The sequence below is a fragment of the Balaenoptera borealis genome (assembly GCF_965194805.1).
Source record: "Balaenoptera borealis genome assembly, chromosome: X".
In the NCBI taxonomy this organism is placed as follows: Eukaryota; Metazoa; Chordata; class Mammalia; order Artiodactyla; family Balaenopteridae; genus Balaenoptera; species Balaenoptera borealis.
The window spans coordinates 42,932,556-42,948,276 of NC_138881.1; the positions used below are offsets into that span (position 1 = coordinate 42,932,556).

The 15,721-nt window shown below is 50.5% G+C and overlaps 1 protein-coding gene across 1 annotated transcript; it reads left to right on the top strand.

Annotated features, from left to right (window-relative positions):
• The first annotated feature begins 3,788 nt into the window (after positions 1–3,788).
• On the top strand, positions 3,789–15,598 carry WAS (WASP actin nucleation promoting factor). The gene is made up of 12 exons (XM_082376321.1): positions 3,789–4,154; positions 4,475–4,615; positions 5,587–5,673; positions 5,775–5,877; positions 5,990–6,031; positions 6,125–6,178; positions 6,840–7,014; positions 8,024–8,066; positions 8,269–8,422; positions 8,632–9,038; positions 9,280–9,394; positions 10,437–15,598. The coding sequence occupies exons 1-12, from the start codon at positions 4,023–4,025 to the stop codon at positions 10,490–10,492; spliced, it is 1,509 nt and encodes a 502-aa protein (XP_082232447.1). The 5' UTR covers positions 3,789–4,022; the 3' UTR covers positions 10,493–15,598.
• Positions 15,599–15,721: the final 123 nt, after the last annotated feature.

Sequence of the window (15,721 nt, forward strand, 5' to 3'; positions counted from 1 at the left end):
CCATTTGCCCGTAGCATCAGTGAACAGTGTAGACATCTCTGTGGGAGGGGCTGGCCCCTGCACACTCTGAGCTGTTTTTCTTCCCTCTTTCCCCATGCAGGGAGGTGAAGAGAGGACAGGGGAGCCCAGTGGGAAGAGGGCAGTAAATCACAGCATAGATATCTAGACCGTACAATGATTATTCAACAAATATTGATTGAGCTTTTGCATGCAGGGTCTTATGCTAGGTGGTGGGGATATGGCAATGAACAAGACAGACGAGGGTCCAGTTCCTGCCTGCCCTGGGAGTGTGTTTGGGGAATTCCTGGTAGGCAGACTTTGGTTATCACAATGATGGGGGTGCTTTGGCGTTGAATAGGCAGGGGCCTGAGATGCTGGGGGACAGCTCCACACCACCAAGACTCGTAACATCCATGATTGTCATTCCTGGATGGTAAAAAGAGGCCTCCCAAAATGTTTCTTATGAAAAGGAAGCATTGGGTCCAAGGGTTGGGAACTGCTGTTTCCTTAGACCTGTCCCCAGGAAGCACCCCTCAGTCAGGGGTAGGGAGGACCACGAAGGGCAGGAAGGAAAGGGGAGGAGAAGGATGGCATTGCAAAGGAAATTTTGCCACCTTGGCCTCAGTTTGGCCTTTGAGGACAGCGGTAGTGAAACAGGAGGGAAAGGGGCAGGACACAACTTTTAAAAGAATGGCATAGCCATAGGACATGACAAAACTGACTAGAACCGACTAGGTCCAAGATGGTGGAAGATTCAACTTCCAGTAGACCTTGAGCCTCATTATACGCTCATTGTAATACGTTAGCATACACTAAATGACACACCCATCAGCGCCATGACAGTTCCAAAGCCAACCATAAAAGGTTAAAAATGGGTGGTGGCCCAATTCCTGGAAATCCCCGCCCCTTCCCCCAAACAGTTGGAATAATCCTCCCACTCATTAGCCTATGAAATTACCCAGCCCATAAAAACTAACCACGCTGTATTTCGGGGCCTCTCGCCTTCTGAGATGGCCCACACTCTGTCTGTGGAGTGCTTCTCCTAAGGCCATTCCTGCCTTTTGAGACGGACCGCATTCTGTCTATGGAACGTGTTTCTCTCTAAATAAATCCGCTTCTTACCTATCACTTTGTCTCTCACTGAATTCTTTCTGTAAGGAGACATCAAGAACCTGAGCTTCATTAAGTTCTGAGACCAGGTGTGTGATCTCAATTAAAAGACAGTGGGTTCAAGTCCCAATCTGGGTTTTGGCTGGGTTTGAGTCCCAGCCTGTGGGTTCAAGTCCCAATCTCAGTTGTGCGTGATTTCAGCAGGACCCTGCCCATTCCCATATCTCCTCCGTGGGTTCAGTCGCGTGGCAGTGACTGGGGTGTAGAAGACGCTCCCATGTCTTATAACCGACAATGTCTTATTACCTACTCAGGACTTGAGGCATGGCAGTCAGAATCTTGTAAGCAATATCCCCTCAAAATAAAGCAAAATAAGCACAAGATGTAAACAGGAAATGACTCTTTGTCTGGTGATCCCTGGGGGTTGGCAAAGAGAGGTGATGGGGGAGCATCAGGTGGGTGTAAGTTATTAGGCATATCCTGGTTCTTGGGGGTTCCTGGGTATTCACTGGATTACTAAGAAGTACGTTAAAACTTCTGCTCCCCTCTGTGGTGGGCTGATTTGTAAGTATTCAGTCCACTCTCCTGCTGAGAACAACCGGAAAAGCTAGATTAGGGTTTTTGTTCTCTTTTAATCTATTTGAAGGCCCAGGAGAGCAAATTACCTTTGAGGTCATCACCTCACCAAATACTATCATCCAGTACAGAAAAGCAAGAGTTGATGGGAACAAATAAAAGTAAAATAAACCAGCTCCAAATTATTAGTGCAGGTCACCAGAGCAATTCAATAATCTGAATAAGATGAAAAATGATTGTAAAATGATGAATAAATCACTGTTTTCCAGGGTGGGGAAACTCATTCTATTAGGGACTAAAATAATAAAAATCTACTTTAGGTTTTTCATTTGGAGAAAAATATAAGTTTTAAACCTGTCTGCTCCTTAGAAGTAAGAACAGGAAATATACAACTTTTAAATGTTAATTTACAAAATAACCAGCAAATGTAGCAGATGTTTAAAGCCCCCTGATGTAGACTTAAAGGAGACAGATCTAGGAGCGGAGAAAGAAGGAGAACTAAAGACAGAAAAGGAGCAGAAGAATTTTATCTCAGGCCCCATGTGGCATAAATGCCAGTTTAGGAACCATTTCTCACATAACTGGCCTCAGCTCCACCACTCACAAGCTGTGTGACCTCGGGCAAGTTAGCTAAGCTTCTCTGGGCCTCAGCTTCCCTATCAGTAAAATGTAGATAGCTGGAGTGCTTACCTCAGGGGGTCGTCTGTGCCCATGAAATGAGTACATAAGTGTGAGGCACTTAGAAAAAGATCAGAAAACACTAAATCAAATTAGACATTAATCCCTCATTCATTCCTTCAAGAAACATTTATTGAGTGTCTAGTTTGTGCCAGCTACTGGAGAGATGCCTGGCACACAGTGAGAGTTCAATGAACAGTGTCAACATGAATGAATGCAGTGGCTTCCTAAGGAAAAAGCAGGACCTTGCCCTAATGAACAGGCTGGAAGGGGCTCCAGGCCGGGAGGTATGAAATCACCCGGTAAGTTGGGAGCACCATTCGCTGAGTTGTGAGCAGAGAAAGGAGGAAGGGAGGTTGGAATTGCCACACCAGAAGGGGCCTTGAGCCTAGGCTTAGGAGAGAAGCTTGGCACCTGCAGGTGTGGGAGCCATACAGGTTTCCAGGTAGGACTGTGGGTCCTGCCTTGAGATGTGCTGTTTCCCTTCAGGTACCTGGGAGTGCCAGGCACACCCCAGACGTGCTCAGCTCCCCCAAGCTGCTGTATGTGTACCTGAGAACTTCGCGTCTCCAAACAGGCAACAGGCCCAGGGAGGAGTGGGGACTGAGCTGGCATTCACTTGGGGAAACAGTCTGTCAAAGTTAGAGCTACGCAAACCCTGCTATGCCCCAATTCCCCTCCTGAGAGTGTGCATGCCTACGTGGACCAGGAGATGCGTACAGGAGGGAACACAGTAGCCTTGCTTCAACCACAAAAGCCAGAAACAGCTCAGATGTCTGTTAACAGGAGAATATGAATAAACAAATTGTACAGTAACACAACAGAATACTATATAGCAGTAACAGGCAAATACGAATCTTAGTAACAGAGCAGGCGCGGAGCATCCTGATGAAAAGTGCACACTCTGTACCCAACCCGCTTGGCATGCAATCTGGGCTCTACCACTTGCTAGCTAGGAGCTACTGGGGAAATCATTTAACCACTCTGTGCCTCAGTTTCCCTCCATCAAATGGACACGGTAAAAATCGTGTGTGTCCCCCGGGCTGATATGAGGATTTCAATGAGTCAACATTTAAATGAGTCAATATTTCAGAACAGTGCCTGGCACACACGTTCAGTGCTAATGAATGTTTGTTAGATAAAAATAGAATGTTGAGTTGGGGGGGAAGGACAAGTCTCCAAATATTACATACTTTCAAAAGTTCAAAGGCAACAGCAACTAAACAAAATGTTGTTTACCCTTCAGCGCTAGGGGCCTTGGACCTCGGGCCCCAGACTAACTAGATGCTTTGGGAAGGAAGGAGGCCGCCCAGCCCATGACTGCTCCCCGCCACACTGCAGAAATGCTGCAGTGGCCTAGCTCTTGCTGCCAGCCAACCAGGGGGAGGAGGGCCCGAGCTAGTTAGAGGGAGATGGGCCCCAGAGAGTAAGAAAAAAGGAGGAAGACATGAGCTGGTCCAAAACATGGGTCTAACCAGTCAAATGGAGGAGGGCCCCAGTCTAGGCGAGGAGGAGGAGGCCAGGCCCACCGAGGGGCCCCTGGAGGACTTGTTTCCCTTGTGGTTTTTTGCACTTCCTGTTCCCCTGCTCACTGCGAAAGTTCCTCTTCTTACCCTGCACTCAGAGCCTAGCCGGAGAGGACAAGGGCAGGAGGCACCATGAGTGGGGGCCCTTCGGGAGGCAGGCCTGGGGGCCGTGGAGGACCAGGGGTTCAGCAGAACATACCCTCCACCCTCCTCCAGGACCATGAGAACCAGCGACTCTTTGAGATGCTCGGACGGAAATGCTGGGTGAGCTGGGGATCTCCTGGCCCTCCCTGCCTCCCTTTCCTCTTCTTCCTCTCCTCCTCCTCTTCCGCCTCTTCATCTTCCCCATCCTCCTCTCTTTCTCTTTCTTGCCCTTGTCCTCTTCCTCTCCATCATCTCTCCTAGAATCCACTTACCCCCATTCACCAATCCCAGGAAGATCTCGATGACCATTCAGTTTCCCTCTGGCTGCGGCTCTTCCTTCAGAGCCATGACAGCCATGGGCAAGGAAGGACCAGGTCTGGTTCCCAGACCCTCTGGCTGCCCCTGACCAGATTCCACTGAGTCTTGCTCTCCCCTCCCAGACGCTGGCCACCGCAGTTGTTCAGCTGTACCTGGCGCTGCCCCGTGGAGCCGAGCACTGGACCAAGGAACATTGTGGGGCTGTGTGCTTCGTGAAGGATAACCCCCAGAAGTCTTACTTCATACGCCTTTACGGGCTTCAGGTGACCCCCGCCTCCCACTGGACAGACAACCCAGTTTTCAACCCACAAACCCAGAGCTGTGTCCATAGCCCTGAGCCCTCAGGCAGATCAATGAACCCCTGAGCCCCAGAACCAAAGACTTCATCCAAATGTCAACCTCTGGCTTGTCTTTCTAAGTCTGCGATGACTGGCCCCAGAGTCTTCATGTCAAGATCTATAACCCCAATATTAGTATACCTCCTAAGTCTAATCTGTTCCACAAACTCGAAAAAGATGACTACTGTATTTTTACCTGAACCTCCAATCTGTTTGAAACTCAACATTTTGGGTCTCAGAAATCGCCCATCAAAACTCCTGAACTCCAGAATTTTGCCTAGCTCCTAAGTCATAAATCTGTTCCACAAATCCTCAACCTAAACTCTCTAAGCATAAACCCCAAATTCATCCTTCTAAACCCTAAAGGTAGATCCAGTAGGACCACATCAAGATCCCAGGGCCATAAAATATTGACCAAACCCCTAAGCTGTAACTCTGCTCTACAAACCTCAAATTGCACAGACGTTGGCTGAACTCCCCTCCAAAATAACCTCCCAAGTCTACATGTCTGAACCTCAAATCTCAACCCCAACTCCCAATACTGGAGCCCTACCTGCCCAAATGAAGGCCCCCATAAAAGGGGGGATTTGGGATGATTCTATGAATGGGCTTAGTTTCCTAGGACTAGAGTCCAAAATCCTCAAATTCAAGCCCCCAAGTTCCACATCTAGGGCCCTGGACCCCAAGTCCAAATCTCTCACTGAAGTGTCTGATTCCCATACTGTACCTCAACCCTCCACATCTGACACCTAGACCCCCAACTCTCCGATGCAGAGCTGGAAATCTCCAAATCAGATCCCGGGCTCCCAAGTTTGTATACCATGTTCCCTGTCCAGAAAACAGAGGCCTGCCACCCAGGGCACGCCTCAGTGCCAGTGTGTTCCCCACTTCTCCAGGCTGGCCGGCTGCTCTGGGAACAGGAGCTGTACTCACAGCTGGTCTACTCCACTCCCACCCCCTTTTTCCACACCTTCGCTGGAGATGTAAGTGACCACCTAACCCCTGGGCCTCAGTTGGGGTGCAGGGAGGAGATGGGAAAGGTGTGGGGGACCTGGAAAGCCACTGACCCCCGACGCACGTGCAGGACTGCCAAGCGGGGCTGAACTTTGCAGACGAGGGTGAGGCCCAGGCCTTCCGGACCCTGGTGCAGGAGAAGATACAAAAACGAAATCAGAGGCAAGGTGGAGGTGAGGAGGCCTTGGGGGAGGAAAAGAGGTTGAGCAGAAGTGAGTGCAAGAGTGGGGAGCTGGAAAAGCCCCTCTCATGGTTCTGGTTCCCAGTCCACCTGTCTCTCCACAGACAGGCGCCAGCTCCCCCCTCCACCAGTACCAGCCAATGAAGGTGAGTCCTCTAGTGCAAGGAGGAGTAAGAAGGGGCTAGCCCAGGAACCTGTGGCAGGGTTGCGATAGCTCTCTACCCATTCCGTCTTCCCAGAGAGAAGAGGAGGGCTCCCACCCCTGCCCCCACACCCAGGTGGAGACCAAGGGGGTGAGTGCTGTTCTTCCCTGTGTCTCTACGTGGGCAGGTGGGTGGGGGGGGTGAATGGATATACAGATGGGGAGTGGGTGGATGGATGAGTAGGTGGGTGGGTGCAGCGATAAGTGGGTGAATGTGTGGGTGGATGGATTGGTGGTGGAAAGATGGTTGAACGGGGGCATGAATTGATGGAAGGATGAAAATATAGATAGATGTATAAGTGGGTGTAGAGATGTATAGGTGAGTGGGTATGTGGATAAATGGATGAATAGATGGATGGATGATTGAGTAAATTAGTTAATGAGTGAGTGATTGAATGAATTCGGCAGTGAATAAGTGAATAAGTGACATAACATTTCAATCGGTGAAGAAAGCAACTATTGAATGAGTGAACGAATAATTTAACAAATTAGTCGATGAGCCAGTGAATAAATGAGTCAGTACTTAAGTGATAAGCATGAGTAAATAAATAAATAAATGAATCAGTGAATGTATGGATGGTTTGTGGCACCCACCCACCCACTTCTCCATAAACCCTATCTGGACCCCTCACCCACTCCCTCCATGACCATCAAACACACAGATTCCCTCAACCATCTTCCTGTCTCTTGCTCCTATGCTCTGGTTGGTAGGTAAGTTTGTCAGTGGCCCAGTCACCCACTTTTCCCCACAGGCCCAGCAGCTGGCTCACTGTCCCTGGGGCTGGTGACAGTGGACATCCAGAACCCAGACATCACGAATTCACGATACCGTGGGCTCCCTGCACCTGGGCCTGGTCCAGGTGATAAGAAACGCTCAGGGAAGAAAAAGATCAGCAAGGCTGATATTGGGGCACCCAGTGGATTCAAGTGAGAACCTCTCCCCAGTGGGCCCAGGGATCCTGGGGGTGGGGGAGCAGATGAGCAGGTGGATAGGAGGAGAGTTGAGTGGATGGAAGGATGGGGAAATGGATGGGTGGGTGGGTGAGTAGGTAGATGAGTGGATGGGTAGGTGGGTGGGTTCAAAGCCGGGACTAGGGAGAGGCACCAAAGGCACCAAGGTTGCAAACTTTTACAGAGGCAGTCACTCTCCGGGTCATGCAACTACAATTCATGACTCAGAGAGTGAGTGCCTCCTGAAATTTTGCTCCCTAGGCACCTCACTCACCTCAATCTAGTCCCACCCTAGTCCCACCCTGGGTGGGCTGGTGGGTGAGTGGATGGGTGGGTAGATGGATAGTTGGATGAATGAATGAATGGGTGGGTTGGAGAATGAATAGGTGATGGGTAAATGGGAAGTGGGTAGGTAGATGGATGGGTGAGTGGATGAGTATGTGGTCTGATGGGTATATAGGCTGATTTGTTCACAGACAAGGTGGATGGGGATGGATAAGTGGCCAGATATGCAGATGAATGGACAGTTCAATGGGTAAATGGACAGAAGTGTGTGGTTGAATGGGTAGTCAAGTGAGTGAATGGATGGAAAGATGGGCACATGGGTAGATGGATGGGTGGATGGACAAGTGTGGGTTAGGACAGATTGGTGGACAAATGGGTAAATAGATGTGTGTGGACAGATGAGTGGGGAGACAAATGTATATAGATCAATGGTCCGACAGGTGAATGTGAATGGCTACGTGGGCAAATAGATGGGTGGATGGATGGTGGAAAGAGGGCTGGGCGGACAGATGGGTACCACAAACTATGGACCCCTTCTAGTTCCATAACTACTGCTCTCACTCATTCATTCACTTAAGACTCATTCATTAATTCTGGCCCCTCAGAGTCCCTCTGGGCAGGAGAGGGCAAGAGGGCTTCACTAGGAAGAGAGGGAAGGAAGGGCCGTGGGGCTTCACTGGGGTCTCCTCACCTCCCCCAGACATGTCAGCCACGTGGGGTGGGACCCCCAGAATGGATTTGACGTGAGTAACTCCAAAGTCCCCTGGACCCCACTCAACTCCCACCTACCTTTCCATAGTCCACTGCTCCAGACCTACCCCCAGACCCCACCCTTCCCACACCCCTCTTAGATCCCTCTCTGGGGTGGACCCCATGATAATCTGTGCCCCTTCCCTCCCCACCTTATTCCCCTACCCCTGCCCTGGCCTTTTTCCTCCTGGACAGGTGAACAACCTGGACCCAGATCTGCGGAGCCTGTTCTCCAGGGCGGGAATCAGTGAGGCCCAGCTCACTGATGCAGAGACCTCCAAATTTATCTATGACTTCATTGAGAACCAGGGCGGGCTGGAGGCTGTGCGGAAGGAGATGAGGCGCCAGGGTGAGCCCCCCTCTTTCTGGACACCCCCTTCTTCTCCAACCCTGGTAGCTGATCTCTAAGAGATACACTGCAGGCACTCAGTCCTCATGGAAACCCCTATACCGCTTGAATTGGGAGTTGGTCGGTTAGGGTACCCATTTTACAAATGAGCAAAACTGAGGCTCTGAAGAAAACTATAATAATAGCTCTGTGTTATCTTTCCCCCTCAGAGCCGCTTCCACCGCCCCCACCGCCATCCCGAGGAGGGAACCAGCCCCCCCGGCCCCCAGCTGTGGGGAGTAACAAGGGTCGCCCTGGCCCACTACCCCCTGTACCTTCGGGAGGTGCTCCTCCCCCGCCAACTCCCCGGGGGCCCCCACCCCCGGGCCGAGGGGGCCCTCCGCCACCACCCCCTCCAGCCACTGGACGCTCTGTACCACCGCCCCCTCCCCCCCCTGGAGCTGGGGGGCCGCCCCTGCCTCCGCCACCACCGCCACCACCGCCACCACCCAGCTCTGGGGACGGACCAATCGCTCCCCCACCCCCTCCTTCTCTGGGGCTTGTGGGGGGCCTGGCCCCTGGTGGGGGTCGGGGGGCGCTTTTGGATCAAATCCGGCAGGGAATTCAGCTGAACAAGGTGAGGGCCGGCGTGATGGAGGATTGGGGGACTGGGACTCTGGGGTGTGCTGCACAAGTCAGGATATTAGGGGGCCAGGGCCGAGACTGATGGGGGTCCCAGGATTTGGGGGTTGAGTGATAGGGTTGGGAGGTTGGTGGGGAGGCTGGAGTGTGTGGGAGGAGAAAGGATGATGAGGGGCGGGGAGAAGCGCTCCTCTCACAGGCCCTGAGCCCTGTGTGCTGGACCCTGCTTGCTGCAGACCCCTGGGGCCCCAGAGAGCTCAGCGCTGCAACCGCCACCTCAGAGCTCCGAGGGGCTGGTGGGGGCCCTGATGCACGTGATGCAGAAGAGAAGCAGAGCGATCCACTCCTCGGGTGAGAGCCCCCCCTCCCCTGCGAGCCTGCCACTCGGAGCCCATCCTGCCGGGACCCCGACCCTGGTTCCCAGCTAGTGTCAGCCTAAAAACACCCCTAACAGCCACCATCAATAGTGACATTAGCCCCATCTGTTGATGAAAGCATGAACATGAATCTTTAATCAGTCTCTTTTTCTACAATGTTAACTGTCATTATGTAACAGTAATATGATTAACTCTATCTTTGACAATAATATTAACATTAATCCCATATGTTCAATAGTATTAACATTAGCCCGCTATGTGATGATAATATTATAAAGAACCCCATCTTTGATCATCATATTGACTCTAACTCCATGTGTCAACAGATTAACCTTAACACATTATGTGATAATATTACAACTAACCCAATCTTTTACAATAACGTTGACATTAATCCCTTAATGTGTCAACAATATTGTCATTTATGACAATTATATGAGCATAATATTAACCTCATCCTATTATGTGACAATAATATAATTAACTCCAACTTTGACAATAATACTAACATCAACCCCAGAGTCTGTTCACAAGATAAACATGAATCCATTACATGACACTATCATAACGAACCTCATCTTTGACCATGACATCATCATTAACCCCATTCCGTGTCAACAATGTTAACCTTAACCCATTATGAAACAATAATATTGTAATTTCCTCCACCTTTGCTAATATTTAAATCCACCCCATTAAGTGATAAGTCTGTTAAAATTAACCCTTTGTGTGACAGTAATATCCCAACTAACCACACATTTTTGACAATAATATTAACCTCGACTCCAACTAGAACCCAGACCCCAGCTATAGTCCCTAACTTGCCCCTAAATCTCCCTCCTTTGAGGGGGCCCCTTCTTCATCCAACACACAGGCCCCAGATCTAATTTCCAAGCACGAGATCTCAGTCCCCCAGGGCCCTGAGTCCCAACCTCCCAGGCCCTAGTAACCCCCCTCCCCAGGGCTTTTGAACCCTCCTGCCCATCCTGAGTTCCACTCTTTCTCTCTCCCTCTAGACGAAGGGGAGGACCAGGCCGGCGATGACGATGAGGATGATGAATGGGACGACTGAGTCACCCCCCCCCCCACTGTTCTGTGCTCACTCCCCTGGCAGCCCTGCTCGCCACCCTCCACTCTCAGCTTCCAGGCCCCTAAGTCCCATTTCTTCCCCACCCACCCCTTCAATGCTGTTATCTCTGACTGCCCCCCGCCCGACACTCACCCTAGCAATAGCAGGGGACCTTTTTATACACAATTTCTCAGTTCTCCTCACTCACTCAAGGATTTTTAAACAAAAATAAAATAACTGTCTTTTTGTTTCTTTAAATCTTAGTTCCTTTATATTCCAAATGTGGGAATTTGGGGTCCTTTTTCCTCCGAAGTCCCTTTTATTCCCATTTCATTTATTTAACCTTATAGGTATACATTCATTCATTCATTTGTTCCCTCGGTCATTTAGCCTGTACTTCTTTGTTTCCTTCTGCCCTTCTTTCTTTCCACAGATATTTATTGCCAGGCACTACTTTAGGGGCTAGGGATAAAGCAGTGGGAAAAAAAACAACAAAAATTCTTGGTCTTGTGAGGTCAACATTCTAGGGCAGAAGACACACAAGAAACAAGGAATTAAATCGAAACAAAAGATAGTTATAGGACTTCCCTGGTGGCGCAGTGGTTAAGAATCCGCCTGCCAATGCAGGGGACACGGGTTCGAGCCCTGGTCCGGGAAGATCCCACATGCCGCGGAGCAACTAAGCCCGCGCGCCACAACTACTGGGCCTGTACTCTAGAGCCCACGAGCCACAACTACTGAGCCCACATGCCACAACTACCGAAGCCCACGCACCTAGAGCCCGTGCTCCTCAACAAGAGAAGCCACCACAATGAGAAGTCTGCGCACTGCAACGAAGAGTAGCCCCCACTCGCCACAACTAGAGAAAGCCTGCGTGCAGCAACAAAGACCCAACACAGCCAAAAAATAAATTTAATTAATTAATTAATTTTAAATAAAGATAGTTATAGATCATGATAAGTGCTATTATGTGCTGAGGGGAAGTGACATTAAGATGGAATGTTCAGGGAAAGCCACTTGGAGGAGGTGACCGTTATTCTGGATCTAAAGAGAGAGGAATCAACCATGTGAATATTTGGGGAGAAGGGCATTCCAGGCAGAGGGAACAGCCAGTGCAAAGGCCCTGAGGTGGGAAAAAGCTTGGTGTGAGGCTGAGTGTGGTGAATGAGTGAGAGAGTTATTTGTTCATTCACGTACTTATTTTTTTTTAAAAAAACGTTCAATCAACACAATATTAGATCAAGAGAGTACTCGATGGTCAGACTTCCCCACTCTCCATGCACACAACTCACACACTAGGATCCTGATGGGCAGGATCTCCCTCTTAATTTTAAAATTTGGTTCTGCCCAGTTCCCAGTGCAAACCAAGTCCCGGCCAATGGCAATGGAAGAAGCAAAGACTTAATAATCAGATAGATCTGCTCTAGAATCCGGGCAAGATGCCTCACCTCTGAGCCTCAGTTTCCTCATCTATACAATGGGGGCAACAATATGTAACCTTTTCCAACTGGGATCCCACTGGGTCACCCTCCTCCTCTAGAACTTTCTCTCCAGGAAAAAAAAAAAAGGCACAACTCAAAACTGTCCGTGGTGTTTAAAGCTGTTTCCAAAGGAGTAATTAGAAACTCTTGCACATCAAAGCCTAGAATAGAGGTGCCTACTCCTTCCCATTTCTGCAACCTGGTGGATTCAAGATCTCAGGTTTCCTACCTTTAGAGGAAGAAGAAAGGGGGGAGGAAGATAAAGGTGAGGGGAAATTCAAAGAGGGCAGACTTCTTCCATCTGCAAAACCAATGGAAGAATTTCTGAACCATCCAAGGGCAGCTTGAGGGGTTAGGGGAGGGCGGAGGTGTGGGGAGTGGGAGCTGGCTTTGCCCCTTAAGAATTCTCCCGGAGCCGTGGAAGCTGGAGAAGGGGGGAGTCTCAGGTTCCCTTTAATTCTTTCATTATTCTTCATCCCCTACTCCACTCCCCACCCAACCCTGGTCGGTTCCCGTGGCGAGCACTGAGTCTAGGAAGGGCCTATCATATCACTTCTCCCCCACCTCCCCCGTGCCAAACCCAGAGTTCTGTAACCCCTTGGGCAGGCTTTGTCCTGGAAAAGACCTTACATCACACAACCTCTGAATCTCCAGGAGCACAGGCTAGAGCAAGCACAGACCTGTGGTAAAAGAGTTGACTGTGGGCGAGTTGCTTGACCTCCCTGGGCCTCAGTTTCCTCAGTCTTTAAAATGAAGATTAAAATGAAGATAAAAATTAAAGTAGATGGTGTCTGCAAGGTTCCTGGCTCCCTGTAGGCATCTATAAGCATCAGATGCTGCTACTGCTGTTGTTACTATTGTTATTACTGGGTGTCCCTGATCCTGAGTCACCATTGATTACAAAATGCGTCGTTATTCTATGTATCTCTAAGAAAGACGAAAAAGTACTGCCAATTAAATTATGACCCATCAGTGCTTGTGAGACACAGCCTGACTTCAGAGATGTTAAAAAATTAAATGCTTCTGGAGCCCTGGCTGGGGATGTTGTTCCTTAACCTGCATTCTGGCTCCACATGTATGTTCGCTTGTGAAACTCATGACATGGGTCACCCATGGTCTATGTGCTTTTCTGTATGTGTGGTACAGTCCATATGAGGTTTACATTAAAAGCAGGTCAAACTTGTGCAGCTTGGAATGGATAAAACCTTGTATTAGCCTCACACTGAGATGCAGTATACACAGTTAGGCACTAAATTAATTCTGAATGAACAGACGAGTGGCTGGGAGTAGGACACAGTAATAACAGGGTAGCCTCTTACTTTGAGGTCTCTTGAAAAGGTGCTAGTCCAGAAAGATTCATTTTCTTTTTTTTTAATAAATTCGTTTATCGTATTTATTTTATTTTTGGCTGGGTTGGGTCTTCGTTGCTGTGCGCAGGTTTTCTCTAGTTGCGGCGAGCAGGGGCTACTCTTCGTTGCGGTGCGCAGGCTTCTCATTGCAGTGGCTTCTCTTGTTGCGGAGTACAGGCTCTAGGCACGCGGGCTTCAGTAGTTGTGGCACGTGGGCTCAGTAGTTGTGGCTCGCGGGCTCCGGAGTGCAGGCTCAGTAGTTGTGGCGCACGGGCTTAGTTGCTCGGCGGCATGTGGGATCTTCCCGGACCAGGGCTCGAACCTGTGTCCTCTGCATCGGCACGCGGATTCTTAACCACTGCGCCACCAGGGAAGCCCCAGAAAGATTCATTTTCTAGATGAGCAGGAGATGCCCACCCAAGGTCATTCATCCGAGGTTTTACAGATGCAGAAACTGCCTAAGGTCACACACTTTAGTAAATGGTGGAGCTGGGATTGGACCCAGGTACTTAGGCTCTAGAATCCCAGCCTTTACCCACTACACTGTACTGTTTGGGGAAGACCAAGGGATGCTTCCCAACACCCATAAACCTCTACATTTTCCCCCAGATTCAGGCAGAAAGAGGTCATGCCTTAAACCACTTTGGTGGGTTGGACAAGCCTCCTGGACTCCTGGGATTGGGAGGGTCCTGCCTGCCGGGGGAGACTGGGGCCATGTGAGGACCAGCATCGAACTCTGTTCTAGAAGGAATAAAGGAGGGAAAGGGAATCTGTGGTGGGACTTCACTGTTAACTGTTCCACTCATGAAGCAGGGACTGATGGAACCTCAGCCTGACCAGCCATTTCTCCAACCGGCGCACAGCTGGCCTGGCAGGCACAGAATAACCGTGTGGTTAACTGTATAACCGTTTGGTTAACTGTATAACCGTTTGGTTAACTGTAGAACCGTTTGGTTAACTGTAGAACCGTTTGGTTGACTATATATCTCATGGACTGACAGGGAGAGGGGCAATCTGAGGAAATGACAGTGCAGTTTCCTGACACTGTGAGCTACTGAAAATCGAACTGACTTACAGCCTGCCTGGGACAGGCTGGGGCTGGTGACCTGATGGTGCAAAAGATGGGCAGCCTCCTGAGGGACTTACAGGCTGGCTGACTGATGATCCACGCTGTTGCTGCCTGCCTCGGTGGCGGGATGTTGCAAATGGCTGACTTGCTAGGAATCACACCCAGCCTGAGGGGCTGTCTGGATGTTACACTGTCTGGCGATGTGTAAAGGAGATCTACCCTGAGGGAATTTCAGGCTGACTGATGGACAGATCTGTGGCCGCCTGATAGGCAACTGTATCTGGTGATTGACTGTCTATCCTGACCAAATCACAGCATGCTTGACAGACCATGTGGTCAGTCGGATGCTGAGAATGGCTACCTGGCTGACTGATATGAGGGGCAGACTGAACGAGGCACAGACCAGCTGACCCACTGAAAGATCAGTATAGCTGCCTGACCCCATGGCTGTCCATGGATAGAATCACAGCCGCCCCAAGAGGGCCCTGGGGTCAGAGGCTGCTGACTGACCGACCAATGGGGGGCATGCCTTGCCTGAGAAATGACAGATTGCTGACGACTGACAGGTGGCTTTAGCTGCTGTGACTACGTGCTCTGAGGGAATAAAGTGCCTGATCATGGTGTGAATGAGGAGGAACCTGAGGGAATTACAGAGTGACCAACTGACAGTGGAGAGCGTGACTGCCAGGGCTACATTAGATGCTGACAATGACAGCCTGTCCTGACATAATCACAGCCAGCCCGAGGGCCCGGCTGGTTGCTGTGGCTTCCTGGGCGGTGGTGAGATGATTCTCCCCAGGGGATTCGAAGCTACTCCCAGAGCCAGGGTAGATAGAGAGCCCGGTTGCTGGACCGACTGTAGGTGCGATGAAGGGACAGTCTAAGGGAATGACAGGCTGCCTGACGAGCAGCGAGCAGCGTAGCTGTTGTCAGCGCCGTGTGTCTGCCTTGAGGGCCTCGCAGCTGGCCCGAGGGCACGAATGGATGCTGCTATTGACAGACTGGCAGCGTGAATGGGGGCCGGAGGTCTGATGAGACAGTGGTCGTGGTGATTGTCTGATTTGAGTCGGGTGACTGCCTGAGCAAGCTGTATGTGGAGGTAATCCACCTGGGGAGTCACGGCCTGCTTGGGGTTAAAATGTGGTGACGGACTGACGGCGGTAATTGGGGGTCTGACAGGACGGAGAATCCCCCCGTGCAGCTGGCTGACAACGTGATTGGCTGACAGCGTGACAGACAGACCGGCTTACGGGCAGGGCCTCCAGCAACCTCAGCTGCCGCCGCCGCCGCCCAGACGCACTCTGGGAAAGCGCCGGCGAGCACCCGCCTTCGG

What these genes read in the sequence shown, in the direction of transcription:
- WAS (XM_082376321.1), top strand. Translation starts at nt 4,023, where the DNA reads ATGAGTGGGGGCCCTTCGGGAGGCAGGCCTGGGGGCCGTGGAGGACCA. An exon ending in AGGGAATTCAGCTGAACAAG is followed by an intron (nt 9,039 to 9,279) that starts GTGAGGGCCGGC and finishes TGCTTGCTGCAG; the next exon opens with ACCCCTGGGGCCCCAGAGAG. An exon ending in CAGAGCGATCCACTCCTCGG is followed by an intron (nt 9,395 to 10,436) that starts GTGAGAGCCCCC and finishes CTCTCCCTCTAG; the next exon opens with ACGAAGGGGAGGACCAGGCC.